The 26,234-nt window shown below is 34.4% G+C and overlaps 2 protein-coding genes across 3 annotated transcripts; both read right to left on the reverse strand.

Annotated features, from left to right (window-relative positions):
- Positions 1-1,309: 1,309 nt before the first annotated feature.
- LOC120076345 (protein STRICTOSIDINE SYNTHASE-LIKE 13) lies at positions 1,310-4,998 on the reverse strand. The gene is made up of 4 exons (XM_039030155.1): positions 4,439-4,998; positions 3,424-3,708; positions 2,616-2,783; positions 1,310-1,742 (listed from the first exon to the last, which is right to left on the reverse strand). The coding sequence occupies exons 1-4, from the start codon at positions 4,804-4,806 to the stop codon at positions 1,310-1,312; spliced, it is 1,254 nt and encodes a 417-aa protein (XP_038886083.1). The 5' UTR covers positions 4,807-4,998.
- A 995-nt stretch (positions 4,999-5,993) lies between these two features.
- Positions 5,994-8,692, reverse strand: LOC120069302 (protein ENHANCED DISEASE RESISTANCE 2). 2 transcript variants are annotated; one of them, XM_039021025.1, is made up of 2 exons: positions 8,374-8,692; positions 5,994-6,980 (listed from the first exon to the last, which is right to left on the reverse strand). In XM_039021025.1, the coding sequence occupies exon 2, from the start codon at positions 6,970-6,972 to the stop codon at positions 6,130-6,132; it is 843 nt and encodes a 280-aa protein (XP_038876953.1). In that variant the 5' UTR covers positions 6,973-6,980; positions 8,374-8,692; the 3' UTR covers positions 5,994-6,129. The 2 variants fall into 2 exon arrangements, with proteins under 2 accessions (XP_038876953.1, XP_038876944.1); XM_039021016.1 differs by having other exon boundaries at positions 8,233-8,675.
- Between the last annotated feature and the right edge of the window lie 17,542 nt (positions 8,693-26,234).

Raw genomic sequence — 26,234 nt, forward strand, 5'->3', positions numbered from 1 at the left:
CATTCAATCATATAGTATAACATTCACACTATAGTATGATGCATGAATATGCTTAATGATACATACTATTATATAATATAACATTTATGTTAAATATGATGCATGTTAAATGTTTATCTTAAGGTGGAATTTTTAAAACTATATGCCATACATTATGCAATATGTAAATTTAATTATACTTCACATGTAAAATTAAATAAATAGCAAAATTAGACCAAATTTTGGCACCATAAAAATTAATTAAATCAATATAATCATATTATATTAATTTAATTAATTAAAAACACAAATAATACATATAATTTGAAAAAAAAACAAATAAAACTGCTGCCAAAACTACTCACAGGCTCGAACGCACGACCTCCAATTGTTTGGAACGTGCGCATCTGATGTTCGTGAAGGACATTGTATCGTGACAAACAGAAGATTCTTTTTCCTTATATGTTAGCAGGATTTTGCAGATTTCGTGGCACGCTATCTTTCTCCTTGTAGAGTTGATTTATTCTTTCTTTTAATATCTTCAAAGCTGTTCAATTTTAGGGTTGGTCATTTTGAAGATTCTTTAAAGTTGGTTGTCTTGTGCATTTTCTCTCGAACCACAAGTGTATCAATCTTTCATCGTAGAAGATTGTATTGTTGTAGATCTAAAGACTTAATTACTCTAGATCGTAGTAGTTTATTCTTCAACAATTTGGAAAGGATTCTCAAATTTAGGGGGAGCCTAAGTTCATCAAATTGAGTGTCTTCATTTAAATGTAGAAAGAAAAACGTCTTGGTAAGAGGGAGTCTCACATTTATAGGGAGCCTAAGTGATTCATTTACTAATATTCTTATACTTAAGGGAAACGTAAGCACGTTGAAGGCGAGGGGATCTCACACTTAGGGGAACCTAAGTGATTGTTCTCTAAGTTGGGCTATTTGAGTGTCACTGTAATTGTTGTTTATTTACAGATAAATACATTGTTGTAATTGCTTGACTTTATGTTAGTAAATACATCTTTCTATAGGGCACACTGCTCCCAAAACGCAGGTAGTATTGTACCGAACTGGGTTACCAAACTCTGTGCTCTATTATGACTTTAGTTTTATGTGTTTATCTATGATGTTTCTAGAAATGCTGTAACTTCGTGTGTAACAAGTTTTATCGTGTGTTAGATAATATTTATTTCAAAACATCAAACAACTCCAACGAAGGGGAAAAAAACCATATGTATAGTACTTCAATAAAATACTAACAACAAAAACACAAAAGAAAATGATTTCCAAGTCACATTTCATCAAACTAATTAAATCAAACATAGGGGTAAAATTACTTGAGTGTTACATTATTATTCTTTATTTGTAAAGGGTAAGTCAATGTAGCAATATGGTTATGAGCCACAGTTCCAATCCAAAGCTTCCCTTTCACTTCTCTAACTTCACTCATAAGCTTCATAACTTCACCCTTTTGATCTTCAAGAACTTCTAAAATGTCTCCATTTTCACTAAAAAGTGAGATGACAGTGTACATTTTCATCCCCATTAGCCTAGCCAAGAAACTCATTCTGAATGGTAACCTAAAATAAATGCTTCTTATCCATGGATTGTGAGTTAAAACTTCTTGTGCTTTAGTTCTACAACAATCTATGGCTACCCAATATTCATTTCTTTCATTTCTTCTTACATTGTCTGGAAACCCTGGAAGATTGGCTACCACCTCAACTTTTCCATTTCTTGCACCCTCTAGCCACAGCTTCATCAATCTGTAAAGTATAATAATCACATTCTTTTAGTTTTCACATAAGGTTCAAAATATAACGTCTATTTTCGTTCTTGTACTTTTAACTTTCGTTGTATTTTTGTTTTCGCTATATCCTTATACTTCAATATCGTTACGCTTTTTGGCCCTAGAATATTTTTGTTTTAATCCAAGCACAAATTCAACACAAATTTATATTTGATAGTTTTTGTTTTTGTTTTTGGATTTTTTTAAAATGTCACTGCACATACAATTATTTTCATTGTGTATAGATTTTGTGTTAGAATATAGCCAAGATAGTCACCTTTTGAATTCTCTTTGAATTACAAGAGAATGGTCAAAATTTCAATGTTGATGTCTCAATTTTACGAAAATATCGATTAATAGAAATATTGATAAAATGTTGATGTTGATGGATATAGTTTTATATTAATTGTAAAAATAAAAAATAAAAAAAAGTTTAATTAATAAATAAACATTATTTTACGCCTTTTAAATTAGATAAAATGTTTATTGGATATATTATATTCACGATAGTGACATTTTGTTGTTTATTTTTTATATTTCATGAAATTTTTATACGAAATAATGACAATATGAATTCACCAAACATGTTGAAGTTGAGCACTAGGAAAATAGAAATATCAAGATGTTAATGAAAATTTAATACTACGAGTACAAAGACTAAAATGAATAAAAGTTGAAAATACAACGATACGACTAATTAATGGAATATTAAAAATTATAGGACCAAAATAAACCAAAAGTAAAAGGCACAAAGTTATGTTGTGGTGTGAGAGAATGAGTATTTAATTTCTCAAAGAACTTGTAATATATGACTTTGCATGTTCAATATACATAAGTTGATTTAAAATACCTGCAATTGGTAGTTTCTGTATAGAGAAGGAAGCTATGGTCTTTAGACAATTGCACCCCATTTGGAAAGGCCAAACCATTCAACACAACATGAGTTGTTTTGGTTGAAGGATCATATCTAAGAAGCCTACCTGAAGCTTCTCCTTCCAACAATATGAAGAAATGATCCCTAAACCAACAATAAATTAAACGTGATCATCATCATCAGTTACCGTTAATTAATTAATTGAAAAGAAAATGATATTATCTTTTGTTCCTATAATCAACCTAAAAGCTCAAGTTGATCAATTACGGTTGTAAATTTGATTACATCAATACTTAAGTAATATTGATATAATCAAGAACGTTAAATTACAAAATTGGTCCCTATGGTTTGAAGAAAATTAAAATTTAATCTTCTATGATTTGAAAGGCATTAGAATTTAGCCATTATAGTTTGATAAAACCTCATAAATAGTACTCTCTATGGTTTGATAAACTTTTCATAAATAGTCCCTATCAAAGAGAGTTTTATCAAACTATAAAGATAACCTCTTAAATCACCAATTAACTCAAAAGTTTAAATAATAGATGAAGACAAATTTAATATCATATCATGATCTAACATAACCTATAATCAATTTTACAATTAACTAATTTAAGATCTATGTTACACCTATCATATCATGTTAAATCACTAGTCAACAACTAAAAGATGATTAAGTTGAAGAAGGATTACGATCGGAAATTTGATTATATCAATATTTTTAGGAGTAAAACCCAAAAGGGATTTGAATTGGTATAAATTTGATGAGTAAATATACACTTACACTCTATTATATCTCTTGCTAGTGTCAGTGAAGAAGATGGAGCCATTGTTGTGGATATCAAGATCATTAGCAAAGAGAATGGGAGTTCCTTCAACATGAGTGGCTAAGGGAGTGGCAATTCCTCCTTGAGGGCCAACCACAAGTAGCCCATAATATGCATCAGCAATGTACAAATTCCCACTTTCTTTCTCAAATCTTAGGCCAAGGGGCCTTCCACATTTCTTCTCATTTTTCCATTGTTTTGCTGTGGTTGAATCAACCCCTTGAGCACATACCTTCTCTGACCTGATTTTCAATTGCATCATCAAAAGTTTTAATTTTTTTTTTTTTTTTTTTAAATCCTAGACTTTCAATTTGCACGTCTAATTGCGATACGTGTTGCAATTCTTCCTTAAAAAGATTTTCATTAAAAGAACCGTCGATGTATATTTAATGAGTATAAATGTATGTTTGAGAGTGATTTTAAAATTGTTAAAATCAATTTTGTTATGTTTAATATCACTTTGAAATATAGCTTTTTATTTGATTTTACACTTTTAAAGAAAATTTATTATATCATCAAAATTAGTTTTGAATGATTAAAAACATGTTTTAAAGTCATTTTGAAAAATGACAAAAAATTTAGTATCACTCCCAAACATGCTCTAATATGTTTTTGTAAAAAACGACATTGTAACTAGACAAAAATATATGCCTTGAATTTATTTTTTTTCAATTTTCGACGTTGTACATTAATAGGTTAGTTTTGTTGAATTAGAGTTTTCAAATAATTTATTACTTTTTACTGGATTTAAGGGTGATTCTAGTACAAAATTAATAAACATTGCAACAAAATTTTAAAGTTTAGGAGGATTCAATTTGATAAAATTGAAAGTGAGTGATTTTTTTAAATTAAAAAAGTGGCATAAATGACAAAATATTGGTAATTTCTTAACAAAAATGGAATATATGATCAAATTTAATTTTAGAATTTAAAATAAAAACTATTTTTCAAGCCAAAGGACTAAAAATTTACCAATTTGTTGTGACAATTGCAAAGGTCTCCCACCCAACTTCCTCCCCCATCCATCTAACAATGCGGCCATCAGCAAGCCCAGTATAAGGCCCACGGCCCAATGCATCAAACTCCAAGGACTCAGGCCCAAAAACCTCATCTTCAAATTCCAAATTTCCAAGGCCCAAACGACTCTCGTTATCCTTGGGCCAACGGCCCATAACCTGACTGTAAGGTGCAATGTCATGCGTCACAGGCCTGAAATCATGGCCTCCAACAGGGCCCATCTCAAATGGGTCCATTACTACAAAGCCCAGGCCCAAAACTAGCAAGAAAAGCACTGGATGCTGAAATAAAGATTCTTCCTTCACTACTCCTTTTTTCTCCATTTGGAAAAATAAAAACGTTCTAGAGAGAGAAAGAAGAGAGAGAGGAAAGCACTTAGAATCAGAAAAGTTTTAGAGAGAGAGAGGGGAAGGGGGCAAAAGCACTTGGGTTGTGTGGGATTCTCAAATTGAGGAGTTGAAATAGTTGCTAATTTGTGAAAGGTTGGAGGGGGGGCATGCCCTAATTGTGTGGAAGGGTTTTAGGGTTGAAATTAGGTTAGTTTTGGTTGTAAAGTGCATGTTTTATGTATTATTTCTTATTGTTGGGTGGTAGCATACCATTTTCTTTCTTAGATTTTCATATGTTTGCCTTCATTTTGTTCAACATTCAAATTTTTGTTTTCATGCAAGTTGCATTGCAATCCGTACTTCTTTAAAGTTTGATAACAATGTAAAATGAAAATGAAGATCCGAACTTATAACACTTTACAATGATATATGTCTTAATCAGTTGCATTTAAATTCCTCAATTGGGTGATAGTTTATTTGTAATGAATTTGTTAATAAGAACATGATTGTTTTACCAATTTCTTTGTCAAAGGTTTACAAATCTAATAAGTATTTATTTTAGGTTTTAAAAATTGGCCCGAGTTCTGTCAATGGGAAAAAAATCTAACAAATTACACTTAGGTCTTTAAGATTTAGACCAATTTTTGGTCTTCAAGAGTAAACTGGTTTTAATTTAATTTTTGAAGTTTAGCTCATAAGAAATAAATTTGAATAGTGGCTAAAGTTAACTACTAGTTGACTAACAAAAAGTAATGACTTAATAATGTAAAATGTGGTAAAATTATTTAACATATATGACTTCTTCTCTATTCCCTTCTCCAAAGAATGCTATTTCCCACCCAAATGTTTCAAAAGTTGATTTAGATCATTTTTGTTTCAACTTCTCTATTCGTTTCGCCTAAAAAAAATGCTCATTGTCCCACCAAAACTGTTCCAAATATAATAGAGAGAGAGAGAGCTAATTCTTGGAACTAGCATAATTTGAATATTTTACATGGTCACTATGTGATTTAAATCTATTCTCCCACGATCTAATACTTCGTATAATAGCATTTTCCTATTATCTCTACTTTTCATACACTCTTTGATTTGAAATTGGGTAAGCTATAGAGGGTCGTTTTATTACTTTACGAATTCGTTCTAGCTTGATTGAAAAACAAATTCATACATAAAACACAATAATGAAAAATGATCCGAACATTAAGTATTAAATAACACATTAAGCCTCAAATTTATCAATTATTCTTACATATTTTCCTCTCAATGACAATGTTTATCCTACATTCAATTACTCGAACGAGGAATGGTAGAAATACCTTAGCGAATTGATTTCCACAGCCTTGTAGCCATAGAAGATTGCCTAGTGGTTGTAGCATCATTCTCCAAGGAATTAGATGGCTCCATTGGCATGGCTGAAGAAGGGTTCAGTTCAGAGAACCTAAAACACCCCAAAAGTCTTTCAGGAAGCTCATGCTTTGTTTTTCCTTCAATAAGAAAGGCTACATCAGCTGTCAAGTTTGTGAAGTAACCAAACGCCAGATGAAACATGGCCTTCGCCATGATATTTGATCCCACGTCGATGTCAACTTCGAAAAAGTTGTCCCCTACGATGTGTTTACACGAAAGAACATGACCGACCACACAAATCGCTTGCTCTCCGACAGCCTTTTTGACAATCCAAGGGCCTTCAACAACATCAGCAATCAGTTTAAGCCTTGAGTTTCTAAATTTGTCATCACCTTTCAGGAACTGGTCGATTAAAGAGCCTTTGGGAAGGGGCTCTGTGGATGCAAAATATGAAACGAGATTGTAGTTCTCTTTGCTTGGAAGTTGTAGATTAAATGCCCAGACAAAAGGCCTTGGACCTGTAGGAAATGAATCCTTAATCGCTTTCTGGATACGGCTGTTTGGGTGGTTCAAGATCTCTCCAATCTTTGCAGAGCTTCTTATCCAGTCGAAACCAAGAGGTTTTAGAAGCGATTCGCCTGCAGGAACTTTTGCCTTGGTTGAAAAGTACTCAGGACCTCTCACAAGGAACTTGTCTCCATGTGGAGAACTCCAACAATTTGTGTAATTACCGTTTGCACCACGAAGTGGAATAGTCCCTCCTGATCTCACTCTTTCAATCCATTCAAGCTCATCTTCACCAATATTTGCCATAAGTCATCCTGCAAACAATAGTATACATGTGTACTTACTCTTCAAATTAGAGAAGTACAAAATTATTTAAAGAAAAAACGCAAAGAATTTTGGCTAAATTACAAAATTATCCTTCAACTTTACCATTTATTTAAAAAGTATCATATTCTTTAAAAAATTGCAATATTACCCCTTCGCCTTTTGTTAATCCGTCAAAACTATCAGTAGAAATCCATTCAATCAATGACCAAAAATTGGGACCAAGAACGATGTGGTAACGACCAGAAATGATGTGAGGGTATCCAAGCCTCAATTTTGCATTTCTAGGTTACTGTCAGACGGTCTCTGGTTCCAACTTTCTTCATGAATGTCAAATGCAAGTATAGTTTTAACACATTTATGAAAAGTTAAAAGGGTAATATTGCAACTTTTGAAACAATAAAGTATTTCTAAACCAAAAGGCAAAGTTCAGTAATTTAGCCAAGAATTTATGGAAAGAGTACTTTTGTTGAAAAAACTATAGAAAAAAGGAAAAGAATTAACTATGATGAAAGGATGGTATAAGGACACTTTCCAAAAGTTCCAATATATATCTGGAAAGGGAAAATTCTAACCGATAGTAATCCCTCACAGCTACAACATAAAAACGTAAGAGTCTCAGCCTTATTTCTTGTAAAACCTCTAAACTACAATTCATCCATGTTTCTAGTCAGATCTGCAAGAACGACATTATGCATGTGGAGTAAAGGAGGATTTTCATAATTAATACGAAGAAGAATTTTGTTTGAAAAGATTTCTTAGCCATATGAAATAATATTGACTTGCCATGAAAAACAGAAAATAATACTTCATGAAAACTAAAATCCTCAATTGATCTGATGGCTTATGATGTCTTTTTGAACTTCATCAAATCCCTTAACATCGTTGCAAATTTCAAAAAAAGAATCCTCAATCATACCTCAAGTGATCTTTCAATCACCAAAAGCTTTATATAAACAAGAATAAGAACAGAGTTATAAATGGAACATAAAACAACTATTTCTGTTTCATGCATTCAAGCAGCTAAAGGTCATTCTTACTTCTAAGCCAACTCAGTTGATAATCTACACAATTTCACCACTATTCACAAATTCACAGAACAAGGAAAAGCCTGATCAATCCAAAACTCAATCACTACAAAACAACTAAATCAATATCCACTCAACTTCATCTCCTCACTGCTGAAACTCAGTTGAATCGTAAGAAATGCTAGGCCAATTAAACCGAACAGCAAATCCATACCTACGAGCATGCAATCGGAGAAACGAGAGAAAGGAACCTCAATCGCGAACCACAGAGCAGAGATTCCAACAATGGCAGCACTCAGGAAACCCTAAATAGAGAGAAAGAAAGTTCAAAAGCGAAAGAGATTTCAAATTCTACCTTGTTCCTTTGTAAGGACAATCTTCTCGAAATTTCCACACGTTATTTTCATTGAAATGCTTGGAGATTGAAGAAGAAAAAGAGCTGATGGAACCAGTGAAGGGGGACGTTTCTTCACTTTCAGAGCGTTGGGGAGATTCAAGGAAGCTTTAGGACTTTGGTGGAAGTTGGTTGCCGCACAATAAAGAAAGCATCTGAACAACTGTTGCCGCCATCGAAGGCTCTACTAAAGATGAAAGTTCAAACGTCAAAAATATTAAATTGGCTTTTATTAAAAACCGTTCCCACTTACAACATAACTTTATTGATAGATGTCGTTAGGCTTAACATGAATACACCCATGATAATATGGTAATACATGAGAAGGGAGAATCAAACTACCTTCGAAATTGATAATATAAGTATTATGTTAATTGAATTATGTTCATTTTGACTTTTGGACAGGTAACTTTTACCTACTGACAAATTGAGCAAATCATCTAATAAAAGACAATATCATTGACCAAAAAATTAAAGAATTATATAGAAGAAAAAGCTCGAGAATAGATTTTGCCCTATTTTTAACTTAAGAATTTTATCCTTTTGCTTGTGTCATCATAATACTAAATTACCCTTAAGTTTTTTTCGCTCTCTTCCTCTTCTCGATCTTCTCTCTCTTTTTTAATCCGATTTTTTACAACAAGACCTTCTATATTGTTGGGTTTTCATTCATTTTCTCTTCTTTCATGAGTTTTCGATTTTCTCTTTCTCCTCGGTAGGTTTTCACCAAATAGGGGTTGTCGAGATAAGTTTGTGTTATAGCTTGTAGATGGGTGATTTCGTCTGAATGGGTTCATCGAATATGTGGATTTTTTTTCGGAGAGAGAGACTGAGGAGACCAAGATCGGGAATGAGAGAGAGTGAGAGAGAAAAACTAATAGAGAGAGAAAGCAAGAGTGACAGAGCAGATCGAGATCAAGTGTAAGAGAGAGCGCGAGAGTACAATGGTGAAGGCATAGGAGAGTGATAGAGCATATAGAGATCGAGAGTGATAGAGGAGATTAAGATCGAAAGCAAGAATGACAAAAAGATAGAGCGAGAGCAACCTTAGTCTCAATTTATGTGTCCTGTTTGGATGATTTTATCTTGATGACAAAAATCTTAAAATTTAAAAAGTATATCAAATATCATTTTCACCCAAAATTTTAGGTTATCGTACGATTTTTCCCTTTCGAAAAGCTTATAGAAAAATTTAATAAAAAGAAGTATGAAGAAAGAAAAAAGCTCTCCCCTATTAAATTTGTGTTGTCACGTCGATACCTTGACATTTCCACCTGTCTAGTTGAGAAAATGAGCAAACTGTTAATTTCATGGAGATGCAATAAATATATCAATGTAGATGCATATATTTAAATAATAAAAATCTAAGGTAGGTTGAGATATAAATTTAGTTTGAAATTTGATACTTTCTTTCATTTAATTCTTAGATTATAAAAGATTCAAGCTATTTGGAGGTTGGTATGAGGAACAAAGGGTTTATGGCAATTGTTTGTGTTTATTGTTTCTCATTTAAGAAAATAAAGTGTTATCAAAATTGCGTAGAAATTTTAAAAACAAAAAAGCAAGATGGTGATTGTCATAACTAAATTGATTTTTGGTTTTTTATTTTTTAAAATTAAGTTAAAAAAACATTATTTTCATTTTAAGTTTTTTTGCATTGTTGTCCATTTTTTTAGTGATGTTTTTAATATTGAAACTAAAATTTAAAAAATGGAAGAGAAGTACTTTTTTTTGTTTTGTTTTTGGAAGAATATGATTATGAATTCAAATGGTCCTTTCGAAAAGATGAAAATTGTAAAATAGAAAAACAGTTTAAAAAAAATGATAAACTAGAAAGTTTAATGTTTGTTTGATAGCCATTTGATTTTTGACACTACTTCTACTTAGTGAAATTCCACGATAACAAGCATATTTTTCAAAAATAAAAAGCTAAAAACTAAATTTGATACACGATATGTTGTTTTTAGTTTTTTTTTTTTTTTTTTTTTTTTTTTTTTTTTTTTTTGAAGTTTAGGGCACCAAATAAGCTCCGTTCACAAAATTATCTGGCGCACGATTTTTTTCATGGTTCTGAACCCCTTGGTCCTTTTTGGGGATTTTGCTTGGCGGAAAGTTCCTGCATGAAACTTGGGTCTCGAGATAGCCCCTCGGGTCTGAGAGCTATTTGGAATACCAAATGAACTCCGTTCCCAAAACCGTATGGGACACGTCTTTTTTTTCATGGTTCTGAACCCTTGGGTCTGTTTTAGGGTTTTGCCCGATAGAATGTTTGCGCACGAAAATTAGGCTCCGGGCAACCCGATCTGGCACTAGAGCTGTTTGGGACACCAAATGAGCTTCGTTCCCAAAAAGGTTTGGGGCACGACCTTTTTTCATGGTTTGAACCCCTGGGTTTGTTTTGGGTGTTTCGCCTGGCGAAAATTTAGTGCGCGAAAATTTGGCCTCGTGGTAGCCTTGTCGTGCCCAGGAGTTGTTTGGGCCACTAAATGAGCTCCGTTCCCAAAATTCTCTAGGGGATGGGGTTTTTTCATGGTTCTGAACCACTTGTTGCATTTCGGGCGTTTCCCTTGTCGTTCATGCACGAAAATTGGGTGTCGGGCCCGGGCGAGCCCAGGAGCTGTTGGGGCATCAAATGAGCTTCGTTCCTAAAAACTTCTTGGGCACTAAATGAGCTCCGTTCTAAAAATCATTTGGGGCATGACTTTTTTTCATGGTTCTGAACCCTTGAGTTCCTTTCAGCCATTTTCTCGGTGGAAAGTTTGTGCAGAAAAATTGGGCCCCAAGCAACCATGTCGAGCCCGGGAGCCGTATGGGGCACCTAATGAGTTCCGTTCCCAAAATTGTTTCAGGCACAACTTTTTTTCATGGTTTTGAACCCTGGGGTTCATTTAGGGTGTTTCACCCAGTGGAAAGTTTGCACACAAAAATTGGGCCCCGAGGATGTTCAGGCAGTCCTGAGAGCCGTTTGGGACACCAAATGAGCTATGTTCCTAAAACCGTTTGGGGAATAACCTTTTTTTCATGGTTCTAAACCCTTTGGTTTGTTTCAGGTGTTTCACCCGACGAAAAGTTTGTGCACTAAAATTGGGCCCCAGGGCAGCCCCGCCGCGTCCGAGAGCCATTTGGGGCACCAAATGAGCTCCATTTCCAAAACCATTTAAGGCATGGCTTTTTTTCATGGTTCTGAGCCCATAGGTCTATGTTGGGCATTTTGCCTGACGGAAAATTAGCGCATAAAAATTGGACCCAGAGTAGTCCCGCGGGGCCCGAGAGCCATTTGGGGCACCAAATGAGCTCCGTTCCCAAAATCGTCTGGAACACGGCTTTTTTCGTGGTTTCGAACCCTTGGATCCATTTTCGACATTTTTCCTAGCGAAAAGTTCACACATAAAAATTAGGTCTCAAGGCAAGCTTGCCGAGCCCGGTACCCGTTTGGGCACCAAATGAGCTCCGTTCCCAAAATCGTTTGGGGTACCACTTTTTTTTCATGGTTCTAAACCCCTGGGTCTATTTCGAGTATTTTTCTCGGCGGAAAGTTCGTGAACAAAAATTGGGCCCTAGGGCTCGCGGGGCTCGGAAGCCATTTGGGGCACTAAATGAGCTCCGTTTCCAAAATCGTCTGGGCCACAACTTTTTTTCATTGTTCTGAACCACTCGGTCCATTTCCGAAGTTTCACCTGATGGAAAGTTCACGCATGAAAATTGGGCCTTAGGGTGTCTCAACCCTACTATGACTAGGTGGGTTGAGATTCCCGCTTATTGGACAAGACAAGAAGCATGCATGATGACATCCAAAAATGTGTCATCCGCTAGGCCAAAGAAAGGACAAGAGAAGTGAAGTTCCATGATGCAATCGAGGAGGACGATGCATCATCCAACACACAAAGAAGAGAGAGCAAACTGTTGGAATAAGGAAGCATACAACAGAAGCAAAACAGGATCATAAACATTCAAATTCATTAATTTTGGCTCAAAAAACAACATGCTCATAAGCTAAAAAGAGGGTTTCAACACTGACCTTTGAAGATACCCTCGAATCACGAATTCCAATAGCAATTCTCCCTTCCTATGGATATGAACCACCACAAGGTCTTCCCTACTCTCCTCCTGGTGTCTTAGATTGAGTTGTGAGACTTAAAATAAGCTTGAATTAGGGAACAAAGGAGAGGAGGTTCTGGTTTTTCAGCTCAAAACCCAGTTTTCTACTCTTGAAACTTTCAACTGACACACGTCTGATGCATGCACGACTTTCGTTCCAATTTGGTTTATTTATAGCATAAATTTCATGCAAATGAATTTCCTACATGAATTACAATTCATGCTTGAGAAATTGACCTGGAAGAGTTTATGGAATGTGACTAACCTGCTTCAAAGAAAGTGGGAAAAACCTAAAAGTTTGGGAATTTCCAATTTCTCTTTTTTTTTTTTCAATTTTTATTTTATTTAGATTTTGATTTCCAAAATCAAAATTAATTTCAATTAAAAAATTGAAATTTTATTTATTTTATAAAATTAATTCAATAATTAATTTTCTAATAAGATTAATAAATTACTTAAACAAGTTAATTAATTTTATTTATTTAATATCAAATATAAATTAATTCATCACAATTCCATTACCATGAATCCTTATTCATGAATTTAATATTTAAATCATATTTAAATATTAATTGATTCTCCAATTCCGTTTAATTCCAAAATTAAACGTGTAATTATATCACATATAATTACTAATTCCTTTAATTCTAATTTGAACGTTTCAAATCAACTTATCAAGCTACTCTAAGGCTAATCCGTTTGTGAGCTAGTAAGGAGACCTAGTGGACCTACAAATCATGGGCTCCAAAGATCAAGAGATTAATTGACTAAACTCTTTACACCGAATTAACCTCCATTTGTTAACTACCGGGTCACCCCACTAAAACCTGTAGTTTGCACTCCCCCCACTGTAGATATATCGTGTTCTAACTTGATAATACCATGATTAGAAAGTTAACCCTTCACAGGTTGTTCGTAATAACGACTGGGTCAAATGGCTATTTTACCCCCGAGAATTACCTTTTGTTCCTTAAGTCCCACTGATCCTCTAATGAATAATTGGTTGTAATATGATCATCAAACTGAGTCCCTCTCGGGCCAATGAGTGGGTGGGACCCCTTGTTCAAGACTCAGAGTCAACACTTAAGGTAACAACCTCTCTACTATCCCCAAAAATGGGTAGGAGTGAATTCCTTCTTACACCCTACGTTCCCAGCTATTTACCCTATCTCACCCCTAAAATGGGAGACTTATTGAGCTGGCGCTGTTGAGCCAACCCTCACCTATGCAAATCTAAGGATAATCCCAAATAAACCGGAGTTCATAGTTACCTCAGGATTAAGGTCAAGTTACCTAGGTCATCGTTTTGAAATAGTCAGTCTTAAATAGTAAACAACGTTATAAAGTATGAGTGTCTTATTTCGTGGTCTGATCTTGTGCAAACTCATTGCATAGAATGCCCAACTCCTCATGTCATCACATGTACGAATTAGGATCACTTTGTCTGTAGTACTTTACAACTTCTTGTAACAACTATAGAGTGGGCCGCACCCGATAGTGTTATCAGAATAGGCACCCAACCTTATTCATATACTATAAATCATTTAGACTATTTAAGTGAACTTGATCCACTCTTATGTCTCCACATAAAGTTCAATTACTCATGTAATAGTCATGGATCTTTTAGTTTATTGGATTTATTTCTAAAATGAAATAAGCAATTCATATATTCAATAATAACTTACTGAATTTTTAGAACAAGTTTATTATTTACAAACCACGAGTTTTAGGACATAAAACCCAACAAACTCCCACTTGGACTAAAACTCCAGTGGTAACATATATATGAATATATAATATTGAGTTTTTGAGTTTTACGGAGAAATACAATAAACTAGGACATCACATACTCATGGTTTGCCTTTAGGTATCATATAACCATGGGTTTTTCTCCCACTTGCCCTAGGTTATATACCTTGTAGTCTTAGTCTTACTAGGAGATTCTCAAACACTTTAGCCGAGAGAATTGGTGTAAACACGTTAGTATATAATTGACTTCTTATTAAACTATATAGGGAATGCATCTTATTCTTACAACTCTTTGTTTTTCGATGCTATCATTAAAACTTGATGACTCGAGTTACTAATAAACTCATAATGTGGCTAGGCTATCATACATCCCTCCCACTACATGGAGGTACCCTCAACTCTTTGAGTAAGATGCATCTGACCTGTCTAAACAATTTTTGTTACAATATCAGCTTTAATCAATAACTCTTATTGATATACACTTGCTTTTATGAAAACTAAATAATACATGATGATCTCGTATACTTTTCTAGGAAAGTATTTGTCAACACAAACACTTGATTTTCTTTTACATGAAAAGAATCCTACTTTTGGATTGCCTACAAATAGGCATGCTATTTGAACAGTATTCAATACTTAAGGTCTCAACACTAGCATATGTGCCGATCTATTCTCTAGATTTCTGAGTTATGTAAACATCTTTTACATATCACAAACAACTTTTATGAATTTTCCACATCTCATATGGAGTTTCAGAAAATACGTTAAAATTGAAATGATGTTCAAAACAATAAGGCAACGAGGTGTATAGAGTTTTCACTGAATTTCATGTTCTATCAAAATAGTCCTAGAAATCTCAAATTCTCTATACTCATTACTTTGATCCAATCGAAGTATTTCAGATTTATTTTACCTATTAAGTTTTATACATCTTGAACTCTTCAAGTGTTTTAACTTATCACTTAGGTTAAATAACTATGCCTTTATTGATTTTTAGCCGTTTAAATATATGAATATTTGCAAATGGCTTTTAACTTGGTTGGTTCTAAGTAAAAGTTGCTTTACAGTAGAACAAATATAACTTTTTCTAATGAACATTTCATTTATAACAAAAGTTTATACACAACATGTTTCTTACAAAAGATAAAAGAACTTTCATTACAGTAATAAAAGTAAACAAGTTTATCTTCTAATAGCAATTACATCTTCCACTGGTTGTTTTGAGAAATACTCCTCTTTTCAAAACTTGGAGTTTACAAGGTGCTAGTTTCCTTGTCTTGCTTTCTCTATTCTTTTCTCCGCAAGGTATTGTGGGCAATTCCTTTTCTAGTGCCCTTTTTCACTACAGTAGAAACATTTTCCTTTATCGTTACGAGTTTGGACTAGCGGCTCTGAAGTTAGAAGCATATTGAGGAAATATGCAAGCACGCCGAATCTCATGTCAATCAAGTTCAGATGAAAGCTCTACACTGGCGAGTGACCATTTTCCATAATCCATATGCATGGGTGGTAGATTAAGAAATGTTCAGAAAGCACTATAACGGGGAGGCATGGTGTTGGTTCTCCAACACCCTTAGGCCTCGGTGCCTAAGCGAGCTATCACATGACACACAAAGTGAAGAAAATCAGATATGAGGATTTGCATGAGCAGCAAAATGATCGTTCCAAATTCCATTCGAAATTGAACATATAGAATTACAATCGAGAAACAGAAATTAACCGGTCATGTACAATACGAAATTACATCATGCTTTACAATAAGATCAAGGGATAAAAAATACATACCTTTGAAGACTCATGCTTCAAACTCCCTACGAATGCTCGTTCAGTCTCCAAGACAACAACGCACGAACGCTCGAACACAACGACCGCAATATAGCTTGATCAACAGAAAACTCGAACTCAATGATCTCTAAGATTATGAACCCAATGAACGACCTCTAAAACCTCGAACTCAATTGAGTTAAGTGAGGACACCATCACAATGGCTACCTTGGTATGCTCGATGTGAGAATCTAGAAGTTGTTGGAAGGTACCAATACATAGCGGAAGAAACCACGATCCATAAGTACTCTAATTTATTAATTTTGGCATAAAAGAAAATATGCTTCGACATAAATAAATGGGTTTCATGACATACCTTTGAAGAACTTCCTCTAAGCTTTAAACCAGTTTCAAATCTCCACAGAATCTTGTAATAGACCACTCCAAGATCTTCCCTACTATCCTCTTGGTGCTCAAGATTGAGTAGTGGGACTCAAAATAAGCTGGAATTAAGGGAATTTGGAGAAGCTCACAACAACAATCCAACAGAAGAACAACCTTCTTCTCTCACGATTTTTTTAGAAAATTTGTTCGGTTTTACCTTAAAAAAACTCCAATCTCTTCAATATATTGCAGACATTCATGTAAAGAAATTTGCTACATGTGATGCAGCTCATGCTTGGAGTTAATGAAGAGTTAGAGTGGGTTGTTGGTGAGCTAGTAAGGGAGAAAATATTATTAATTTTACAAAACAACACCGCATGCGGACACACGATCGAAAGATGCAAATGAGCAACGCAAACGCAGAGGATTGTGACATGTGTACAACTAACCGTTCTGCATATTTGACGAACTGATTGCATAACAAAAGGAATATTTATTCCACCATTTTCGGACTTTCCATAACAATGAAGTGGGGACCACAAGTCAGAGACTCAAAACATTTAGCCTATAAGTACCCTCAAAGAATTCATTGAAAGATATACTTGATACGAGGGATAATTGATATGAGGCTATTGAGAGAGAGTCGATCTGAGTGCTGATCGGAAGAAATCCAGGAAGAGAAGAGACAAGGCCGAGAGGTGAGTCTCAGTGAAATTTTGCCAAATCCCCGCCGAGAAGCTCCGTACTTAGATTCCTTCTACCGGTTGAGCAAGCCTGAGAAGGAACGCTCATCCTTCCATTCAACTCCATCAACACCGGCAAAGCGATTTCTCCATTTCAGATCCTATGCCAAGACATTGGGCATGTATTTGTATTTGTTTTTAATTCTCATTCATTAATTGTATTTCACATTCTTCTTAAATCTCTTCATTCACAACCATGTATCAGACACTAAATAGTATTATTGAATGTCTTGATCATTTCATTTCAACTTCTCTGTCTAATTTCTGTTTTCTCCGCATAAATCATTTTCTCCATGATGTTTTTCTTATCCCTTGGTGATTAATATAAACTAACAAGTTACACTTAAATATGTGCTAAATAAATTAAGCATTGCAGCTCAATTAAAGCACTCCTATTTCAGGGTAAGGACCAAATAGATAGCTGGGACATAGGGTGCAAGACGGAGTTTCACGCCTACGCCGATTAGGGATAGGAGAAAAGGTTGTTCTTCAAGTACTGAATCTAGGTCTTGAAACAAGGGGGCCCCACCTCTCACAGGGCTGAGAGAGTTTGGGTTTAGTGAATTGGATCAACAAGCCAGTTATTCATTAGAGAATCAGTAGAGACTTGAGGAATAAGACGTATTCTCGAGTTAAAAACAGATAATTTGACCCAACCATTTTACGAAACAAGCTGTGAAACAAGGTCGCTTGTTGATTATGGTTAAAATCATGTGGCATAATAATATCTATCGTGAGGGATGTTGGCAACTAGGGCTTTAGTGGAGTGATCATTAGTTAAACAAATGAAGATTAATTGCGTCTAATGAGTTTAGCCAATTCAATCTCGGATCATTGGAGCCCATGATCTGTAGGTCCACGAGTCCTCCCTACTAGCCTTCGTAACGGAATAGCTTTAAGAATAGAAACGTGATAGTTAATTTTTGAATCTTTCCAAATATTAGAATTTAGGGAATTAGTAATGTGATTTATTATATTTAAATATATTTAAATTAATGATTTAATATATGTAGAGATGGATTGTGTTAATATTAATTTAATATTTGATATTAAATTGATTAAGTTTTATTTAATAATTAATTTATGAAATTAATTATTTTTTTCTTTTTTAAAATCAAAATTTTTATTTTATGATAAAATTGAAATGAAAAAAGAAAAAAAAAACAACAACAAAACACTAAATGGAAAAAAGAGTTTTTTCATTATTCATCTTTATAGTTGCCCACACATGAAGTATTTGCTTCGGCTTTGTCTTCTCTTAGCAGGAGCTGCAACTCATGCAACTCTTTTCTTTACGTGTTGATCTGCAATATAATGAAAAGTTCGGAGTGAAAACCAGCATGCAATCTATAGAGATTTTGAGAGAAAATTTGGTTTGAAGAAAGAGTTATTCATCTGATTTTCTGCAGTGAGCATTCTCATTCTACCCTTGATTCAAGCTTGTTTTGAGTCCCACAACTCAATCTAGAGCACCAAGAGAACAGTGGAGAAGATCTTAAGGTGGTCTACAACAAGATTTGAAGAATATAGCAGCTGGTGAAGGAGCTTTGAAAATGTTCTACAAGAGGTATGTCATGAAACTCACTTGTTTATGCAAAAGCATGCTTTATACTTTGCCAAAATAGTGAATTTGAATGCTTAAATGATCCTTGTGTTTCCGCTACTGTTGATACAATCCTACAATTGGTATCACAGCATCAAATAAGCATTCAATTCGGTTTAATTTTTGTTTGGTGGGTGTTTTAAATGAGAAATATGAAACTGGTGTACTGATATGGTTTTCTGAGTTTTGGCTGTTTAATTCTCTTTAATTTCTCATTTAAATTTGTAATTGGCTCTTGTTTGATGAGCTTTTATGTGTTAGCAAGAGTCTGTAATTTATTTGGAGATATTAGAGTCGAAATTAAGATGTAATTGAAGAAATAAGTGAAGGAGGTCGAGCTGCTGTTCCAATTTTTCAACTTCTGCTCAGAATCGTTGTTGAGGTTCTAGTTGCCAAACGATCATCTAGCTCCATGCGCTACACGATTGGCCTTTGCAAGATTTTGAGGTTGGACCGAGAGCGGCCCGTTTGATCAATCTTAATGTCCAATCCGGTTCAGCCTCAAAGTGTTTTGGCTGGTTCGGTTCAGACTTTGATGGTTCGATTCAGACTCAACCAATTCGGTTCAAGACGCCTGGTTTCGATTTGAAGCGGTTCAAGCGGTTCAAAGGCGGTTTTGAAGCTAATTTGTAATAGTTAGGCTTCTATTTGCTTGTTTTTGCCAAAACTAAAATCATATCAGTCTGTGTTTAATTATTTATACATTTAATGTATGTTATAATTAAATAAATCTTGTATGTGCATATAGTATACCATTTAGATTTAAAATCCCACCATAGGAAGCATGTTACATGCATTGAAAGTATGTTATAATTGTTATAATATATAGTATGCATGTTAGGGTTTCTTGTATTTAATATAAATGTTATATTAAAATTTGAATGCCTCATGTATGTTATGGATGTTTAGCATGTCTAAAGTTTTATAAATTGTTATAAAATTGGGTTAGACATTTAAAATTCATAAACAATAGTTGCATGCTCGTGTAGGTTGACCACTTATTTTAATTGTTAAAACTTATAAAACCTAGGTTACAAACTCAACCGATATATAATCCTATCTAAGACTGGGGGTACTTAAGTTGACGGGTTACGAAACACCTCCTACCTGGGGATTATGGCCGAATAATTTAGCATTGGTAACCAGTTTTATGAGCGTACGTGAGTGATGTGAGGTAATCAAATGGTTTATCACCTAGACATCGTAGGTTAAAATCAAATTATAAGAGTTATACTTGGATAAACCACATAGACTTAGGGTTATTTTATTAGCTGAAAAGAACCTAAGTATAAATCTACTCAAAATAGAACACTTCAGTGGCAGTTTAATAACTTCTATATGATAGAGTTATTAGAAAACTTCAGTGGGAGATTAATAACATATATGATACGTTATTTTTAGCTCTCACGTCTCTAAGAGTTCATAATCCAGATTTAAGCGGTACTTCATGTCACCTTGGAAGTGACCTCCCTACGGAAAGTATTTTTAGCTTAAATCTAGATTTCAGTGAATAAGAGGGAGTTGTTCAAACATAAGTCTATTATACGATAAATAGATTTCAACTGCCACGTGGATAATGTTTTGTATGAGTCAATATCAAGGTAAACGAATGAAGTAGTTCATAGTAAGTGGGTGAAGAATATGTGTCAATATATCCTACGATCTCCTCCATTAGTCTGAACCATGAGATTCCTATGTTGCACCTACTGGTTAGCTTTAAGCGGCCTTTTGCTAGTCATTTAGCGACGGCTATCCCCACGGAGGGTTGTAACATAGGATTCGGAACAACCCAGGCTTCAGTAAAATGAATAGGGTTTTATAGTTTCGTCTTGGATATTGTCTTCTATTTTGGAGGCAAATTCATACCGTTCTATAAGATCTGAAAATGGCGGGTCACACTTACAAGAATTATTAAGTTTTTAGTATATTGACTGAAAACGACAACTAAACGACTATAGGAATAAGAGTTATTCCAGAGATAGTGTTTGGTTAAAATTGTTTGTTTTAGTGAAGGAGTATCTGACTGCCCCTCGGTAGCACATATTCTGACTCGCTAAAATATCGTTGCAAATAAATAATGGTTATGGGTACATTATTACTTTTTGTCAAAACTTGATTTTGGATTTAGTTACAATTTGCTAATTAGAATTTGTTTGAATTTTATCAGCATGTCGAATTCTAGTATACTCACCTCCGATGTACATAACAGTAAAATCAAATCAACAAACAAATTATTAGTGGTTAATTACACCAAAAGATTTTTAACAAAGGATTGTCCTCTATCTCCCAACTCATCTAAAATTATGAATTATGTAGATGAGACTGCTCAATTCGAACAACAAGATTTACTTGTTATCGAAGCATGTTTAGTGAAAAACGATAAAATCTAGATAATTGATTCAGGTGCTGCTAATCATGTATGTACTATGTCACAGGAAACAAGTTCCTGGAGACAGTTGACAGAAGGTGAAACAGTCTTTAAGGTAGGGACCAGGGAGATTGTTTCAGCCAAAGCAGTGGGAGATATGAAGTTATTTATAGGAGAGAAGTACATTTATTTGAAAAATGTATATTTATGAAAAGGAATCTAATTTCTGTCTCTTGTTTGCTAGAACAAAATTATAAAGTTTATTTCGAAAATGATGAAGTGTTCATCAAAATGGGAAATAAATAGATTGCTCTGCAAAATTAGAAAATAACTTGTACATGTTAAAATTAACTAAGGTCAAAGACGGCTTTAAAAACATAGAGATGTTTAAAACTATTGGAACTCATAAGAAGATGAAGATTTCTCACACATAGTTGGGTTTATATAGGAATCGTTGTATCTTTTGTTGCTTTGAATGGAGACCTTAGTTAATTTTAACATGTACAAGTTATTTTCTAATTTTGCAGAGCAATCTATTTATTTCCCATTTTGATGAACACTTCATCATTTTCGAAATAAACTTTATAATTTTGTTCTAGCAAACAAGAGACAGAAATTAGATTCCTTTTCATAAATATACATTTTTCAAATAAATGTACTTCTCTCCTAGAAAATAACTTGTACATGTTAAAATTAACTAAGGTCAAAGCTGTTTTGAACATAGAGATGTTTAAAACTATTGGAACTCATAAGAAGATGAAGATTTCTCCAAATGTCTATCTTTGGCACTTGAGATTAGGTCACATAAATCTCAACAGGATTGAAAGATTGGTTAAGAACAGTCATCTAAATAAGTTGGAAGACAGTTCATTACCACCATGTGAGACCTATCTTGAGGGTAAATGACAAAAAGATCTTTTTATGGAAAAGGTCTTAGAGCCAAAGAATCCTTAGAGCTGATTCACTCAGACCTTTATGGGCTTCTAAATGTTAGAGCAAGAGAAGGGTATGAATATTTCATCAGTTTTATAGATGATTATTCTAGGTATGGGCATATTTACCTAATGCACCAAAAGTCTGAAAATTTTGAAAAGTTCAAAGAGTATAAGGCTGAGGTTGAAAACCAATTAGGTAAAAAGAATAAAACACTTCGATCGGATCAAGGTGGTGAGTATATGAACATGGAATTCAGTCTTAACTCACAACCCCTAGCACACCTCAGCAGAACGGTGTGGTAGAGAGGAGAAACAGAACCTTGTTGGACATGGTTCNGGTAGAGAGGAGAAACAGAACCTTGTTGGACATGGTTCGTTCCATGATGAGTTACGATTAGTTACCAAATTCTTTTTGGGGACATGCAGTTGGGATTACGGTGTATATTTTGAACACAGTTCCCTCGAAAAGTATTTCTAAAATGCCTTATGAGCTCTGGATAGGACGTAAAGGAAATTTACATTCAGGATTTGGGGTTGTCCAGCACATGTGTTGATGCAAAATCCTAAAGAGCTGAAACACCGTTCAAAAGTATGCCTATTTGTAGGCTACCCAAAAGAAACAAAAGGTGGTTTCTTTTATGATCCTCAGGAAGATAAAGTGTTTGTATCGACAAATGCAACCTTCCTAAAGGAAGATTATATAAAGAATCATCAACTTCGCAGTAAGCTAGTAATAGAAGAAATATCCAGAGAAACGACAAATGCATCAACAAGAGTTGTTGATCGAGCAGGTCCTTCAACAAGAGTTGTTGATAGAGTTGGTTCGTCAACAAGAGTTGTTGATGAAACTGATACTTTACATCCTTCTCAAGAGTTGAGAATGCCTCTCGTAGTGAGAGGGTTGTGCAACAGCCTGACCTATACATGTGTTTAACTGAAACTCAAGTCATCATACCAGATGATTGTTTAGAGTATCCATTGTCTTTTAATCAAGCAATGAATGATGTGGATAAAGACCAATGGATTAAAGCCATGGACCTTGAAATGGAATCTATGTATTTCAATTCTGTTTGGGAGCTTGTAGATCAACCTGAAGGGATAAAACCCATCGGTTGCAAATGGATCTACAAGAGAAAATGAGACCAAGCTGGTAATGTACAAACCTACAAAGCTAGACTTGTGGCAAAAGGATTTACCCAAAGAGAGGGGTTAGATTTTAAAGAAACCTTTTCTCCAGTTGCCACCATAAAGTCTATAAGAATACTCTTGTCCATAGTCACATTTTATGATTATGAATTATGGCAAATGGATGTCAAGACAACTTTTTTGAATGGCTATCTTGAAGAGAGTGTCTATATGTCTCAACCAAAAGGGTTTATACAGTAGGGTCAAGAGAAAAAAGTTTGCAAGCTTAATCAATCCATTTATGGATTAAAACAAGCTTCTAGATCCTGTATATGAGATTTGACGCTGCGATCAAATCTTATGGCTTTGAACAAAATGTTGACGAACCCTGTGTATACAAGAAGATCGTCAACAAAATTGTTGTTTTCTGGTGTTGTATGTTGATGATATTCTACTTATTGGGAATGAGGTAGAATATCTAGTTGACATTAAGAGATGGCTAGCTTCGCAATTCCAAATGAAAGATTTGGGAGAAGCACAGTATGTTCTTGGAATCCAAATAGTTCGGAATCGCAAGAACAGAACATTAGCTTTATCTCAAGTACCTTATATAGACAAGATATTGTCTAGGTATAAAATGAAGAATTCCAAGAAAGGATCTTTACCTTTCAGGCATAGAATTCACTTGTCTAAGGAATAGAGTCCTAAGACACCTCAAGAGGTTGAGGAGATGAATCAAATTCCATATGCATCTGCAGTTGAGAGTTTGATGTATGCAATGTTATGTACTCGTCCCGATATATGCTATACCGTAGGAATTGTCAGCAAATTTCAGTCCAATCCTGGTCATAACCATTGGACAGCTGTTAAAAACATTCTCAAGTATCTGTAGAGAATGAGAGATTATATGCTCGTGTATGGTGTTAAGGATCTGATCCTTACTAGATACACTGATTCTGACTTTCGGACTGATATTGATTCGAGGAAATCAACTTCGGGGTTAGTATTTACTCTGAATGGAGAAGCAGTTGTGTGGGGGAGCATCAAGTAGAGTTGTATTGCATACTCCACAATGAAAGCTGAGTATGTAGCTGCAAGCGAAGCAACAAAAGAAGCAGTATGACTCAGAAAGTTCTTGATAGATCTGGAAGTAGTTCCTAATATGCACCTGCCTGTCACTCTCTATTGTGACAACAGTGGAGCAGTTGCAAATTCAAAGGAACCATGAAGCCATAAAATGAGAAAGCATGAGTTGCATGAGTTACAGCTCATGCTTGGAGAAGACAAAGCCAAAGCAAATGCTTCTTGTGTGGGCAACTATAAAGATGGATAATGGAATAACTCTTTTTTCCATTTAGTGTTTTTTGTTGTTTTTTTTTTTTTTTTTCTTTTCAATTTTATCATAAAATCAAATTTTGATTTTAAAAAATCAATTTTAATTTTAAAAAAGAAAAATAATTAATTTCATAAACTAATTATTAAATAAAACTTAATCAATTTAATATCAAATATTTAATTAATATTAACACATATCCATCTTTATATATTTAAATCATATTTAAATATATAAATTCTCCTATTCCGTTTAATTCTAAATTAAACATGTAATTTTATCTTATATGATTACTAATTCCCTTAATTCTAATTTGAACGATTCAAATTAACTTATTACGCTATTCTAGAGCTAGTCCGTTACGAGCTAGTACGGGGACCTCGCGGACCTACAGATCATGGGCTCCAACGATCCGAGATTAATTGGCTAAACTCATTAGACCAATATAATCTCCATTCATTAACTAATGGGTCACTCCACTAAAGCCCATAGTTGCACTCCCCTCACTGTAGATATATTATGCCCACATGATTTAACCATAATCAGCAAGTTGACCTTCACAGCTTGTTCGTAATAATGGCTGGTCAATATCTATTTTACCCCTGAGATTACGTCTTATTTCTTAAGTCCCTACTGATCCTCTAATGAACAGCTGGTTTGTGATCCAATCACTAAACCCAACTCTCTCAGCCCAGTGAGAGGTTAGGGCCCTTATTCTAGACCTGGATTCAGTACTTGAGAGAACAACCTTTCTCCTATCCCTAAATGGTAGGCATGAACTCCGTCTTGTACCCTATGTCCCCAGCTATCTATCTGATCTTACCCCTGAAATGAGAGTCTTATTGAGCCGGTGCTGTTGAGTCAACCCTCAACTATGAAAATCTAAGGGAAATCCTGAATAAATAGGAGTTCATAGTTAGCACGGGATTAAGATCTAGTTACCTAGATCATCTAGGTGAAATAGTCAGTCTTAAACAGTAAACAACGCTATAAAGTAAGAGTGACTTATTTCTTGGTCCTGATCTTATGCAAACTCATTGCATAGGACGCCCCCACTCCTCATGTCATAATATGTACGAATTAGAATAATATCGTATGTATCACTTTACAACTCTTTATAACAACTACAAGAGTAGGTCGCATCCATATGGTATTACCAGAATAAGGTACCCAACCTCATTCATGTACAATAGATCATTTTGACTATTTACTCAAACCGTCCACTCTATGTCTCCACATAAAGTTAAAGTATTCATACAATAGTCATGGGTCTTAGTTTATTGGATTTAGTCTTTGATATAATTTATGAAGATCAATAACAAGTAACTTGATAAAAAAAAAAAAAAAAAAAAAAAGATGTTTTATTATTTTACAAACCGTGAGTTTTTTAGGACATAAAACAACAATACTCAACATCTCTCACTGCTGCGACTAAAACTCAGTGGATCAATATATACAAATATATAGAATGTTTAGTTTACATGGAGAGAATAAAATGTACAAATACAATAAACTAGGGCATTACAATACCCACAAATTCTCCTACTTGCCCTAGTGATACAAAAGTCGTAGACCTAGTCCTACTAGGTGACCTCGAACACTTTAGCTAAGAGGGCCTTCGTAAATGGATCAATTAAGTTGTTCTTGCGAAGCAATCTGAGTGACAATGACGTCTCCTCTGTGTAGAATCTCCCTGATGAGATGGTACTTCCCATTCGAT

This window comes from Benincasa hispida, chromosome 1 (assembly GCF_009727055.1).
Source record: "Benincasa hispida cultivar B227 chromosome 1, ASM972705v1, whole genome shotgun sequence".
NCBI lineage: Eukaryota > Viridiplantae > Streptophyta > Magnoliopsida > Cucurbitales > Cucurbitaceae > Benincasa > Benincasa hispida.

Coding starts and splice junctions, on each gene's coding strand:
- LOC120069302 (XM_039021025.1), bottom strand. CDS start 6,972: ATGGCAAATATTGGTGAAGATGAGCTTGAATGGATTGAAAGAGTGAGA.
- LOC120076345 (XM_039030155.1), bottom strand. CDS start 4,806: ATGGAGAAAAAAGGAGTAGTGAAGGAAGAATCTTTATTTCAGCATCCA. Junction 2,784..3,423: donor AGCAAGAGATATAATAGAGT/GTAAGTGTATAT, acceptor TTGTTGGTTTAG/GGATCATTTCTTCATATTGT. Junction 1,743..2,615: donor ACAGAAACTACCAATTGCAG/GTATTTTAAATC, acceptor TATACTTTACAG/ATTGATGAAGCTGTGGCTAG.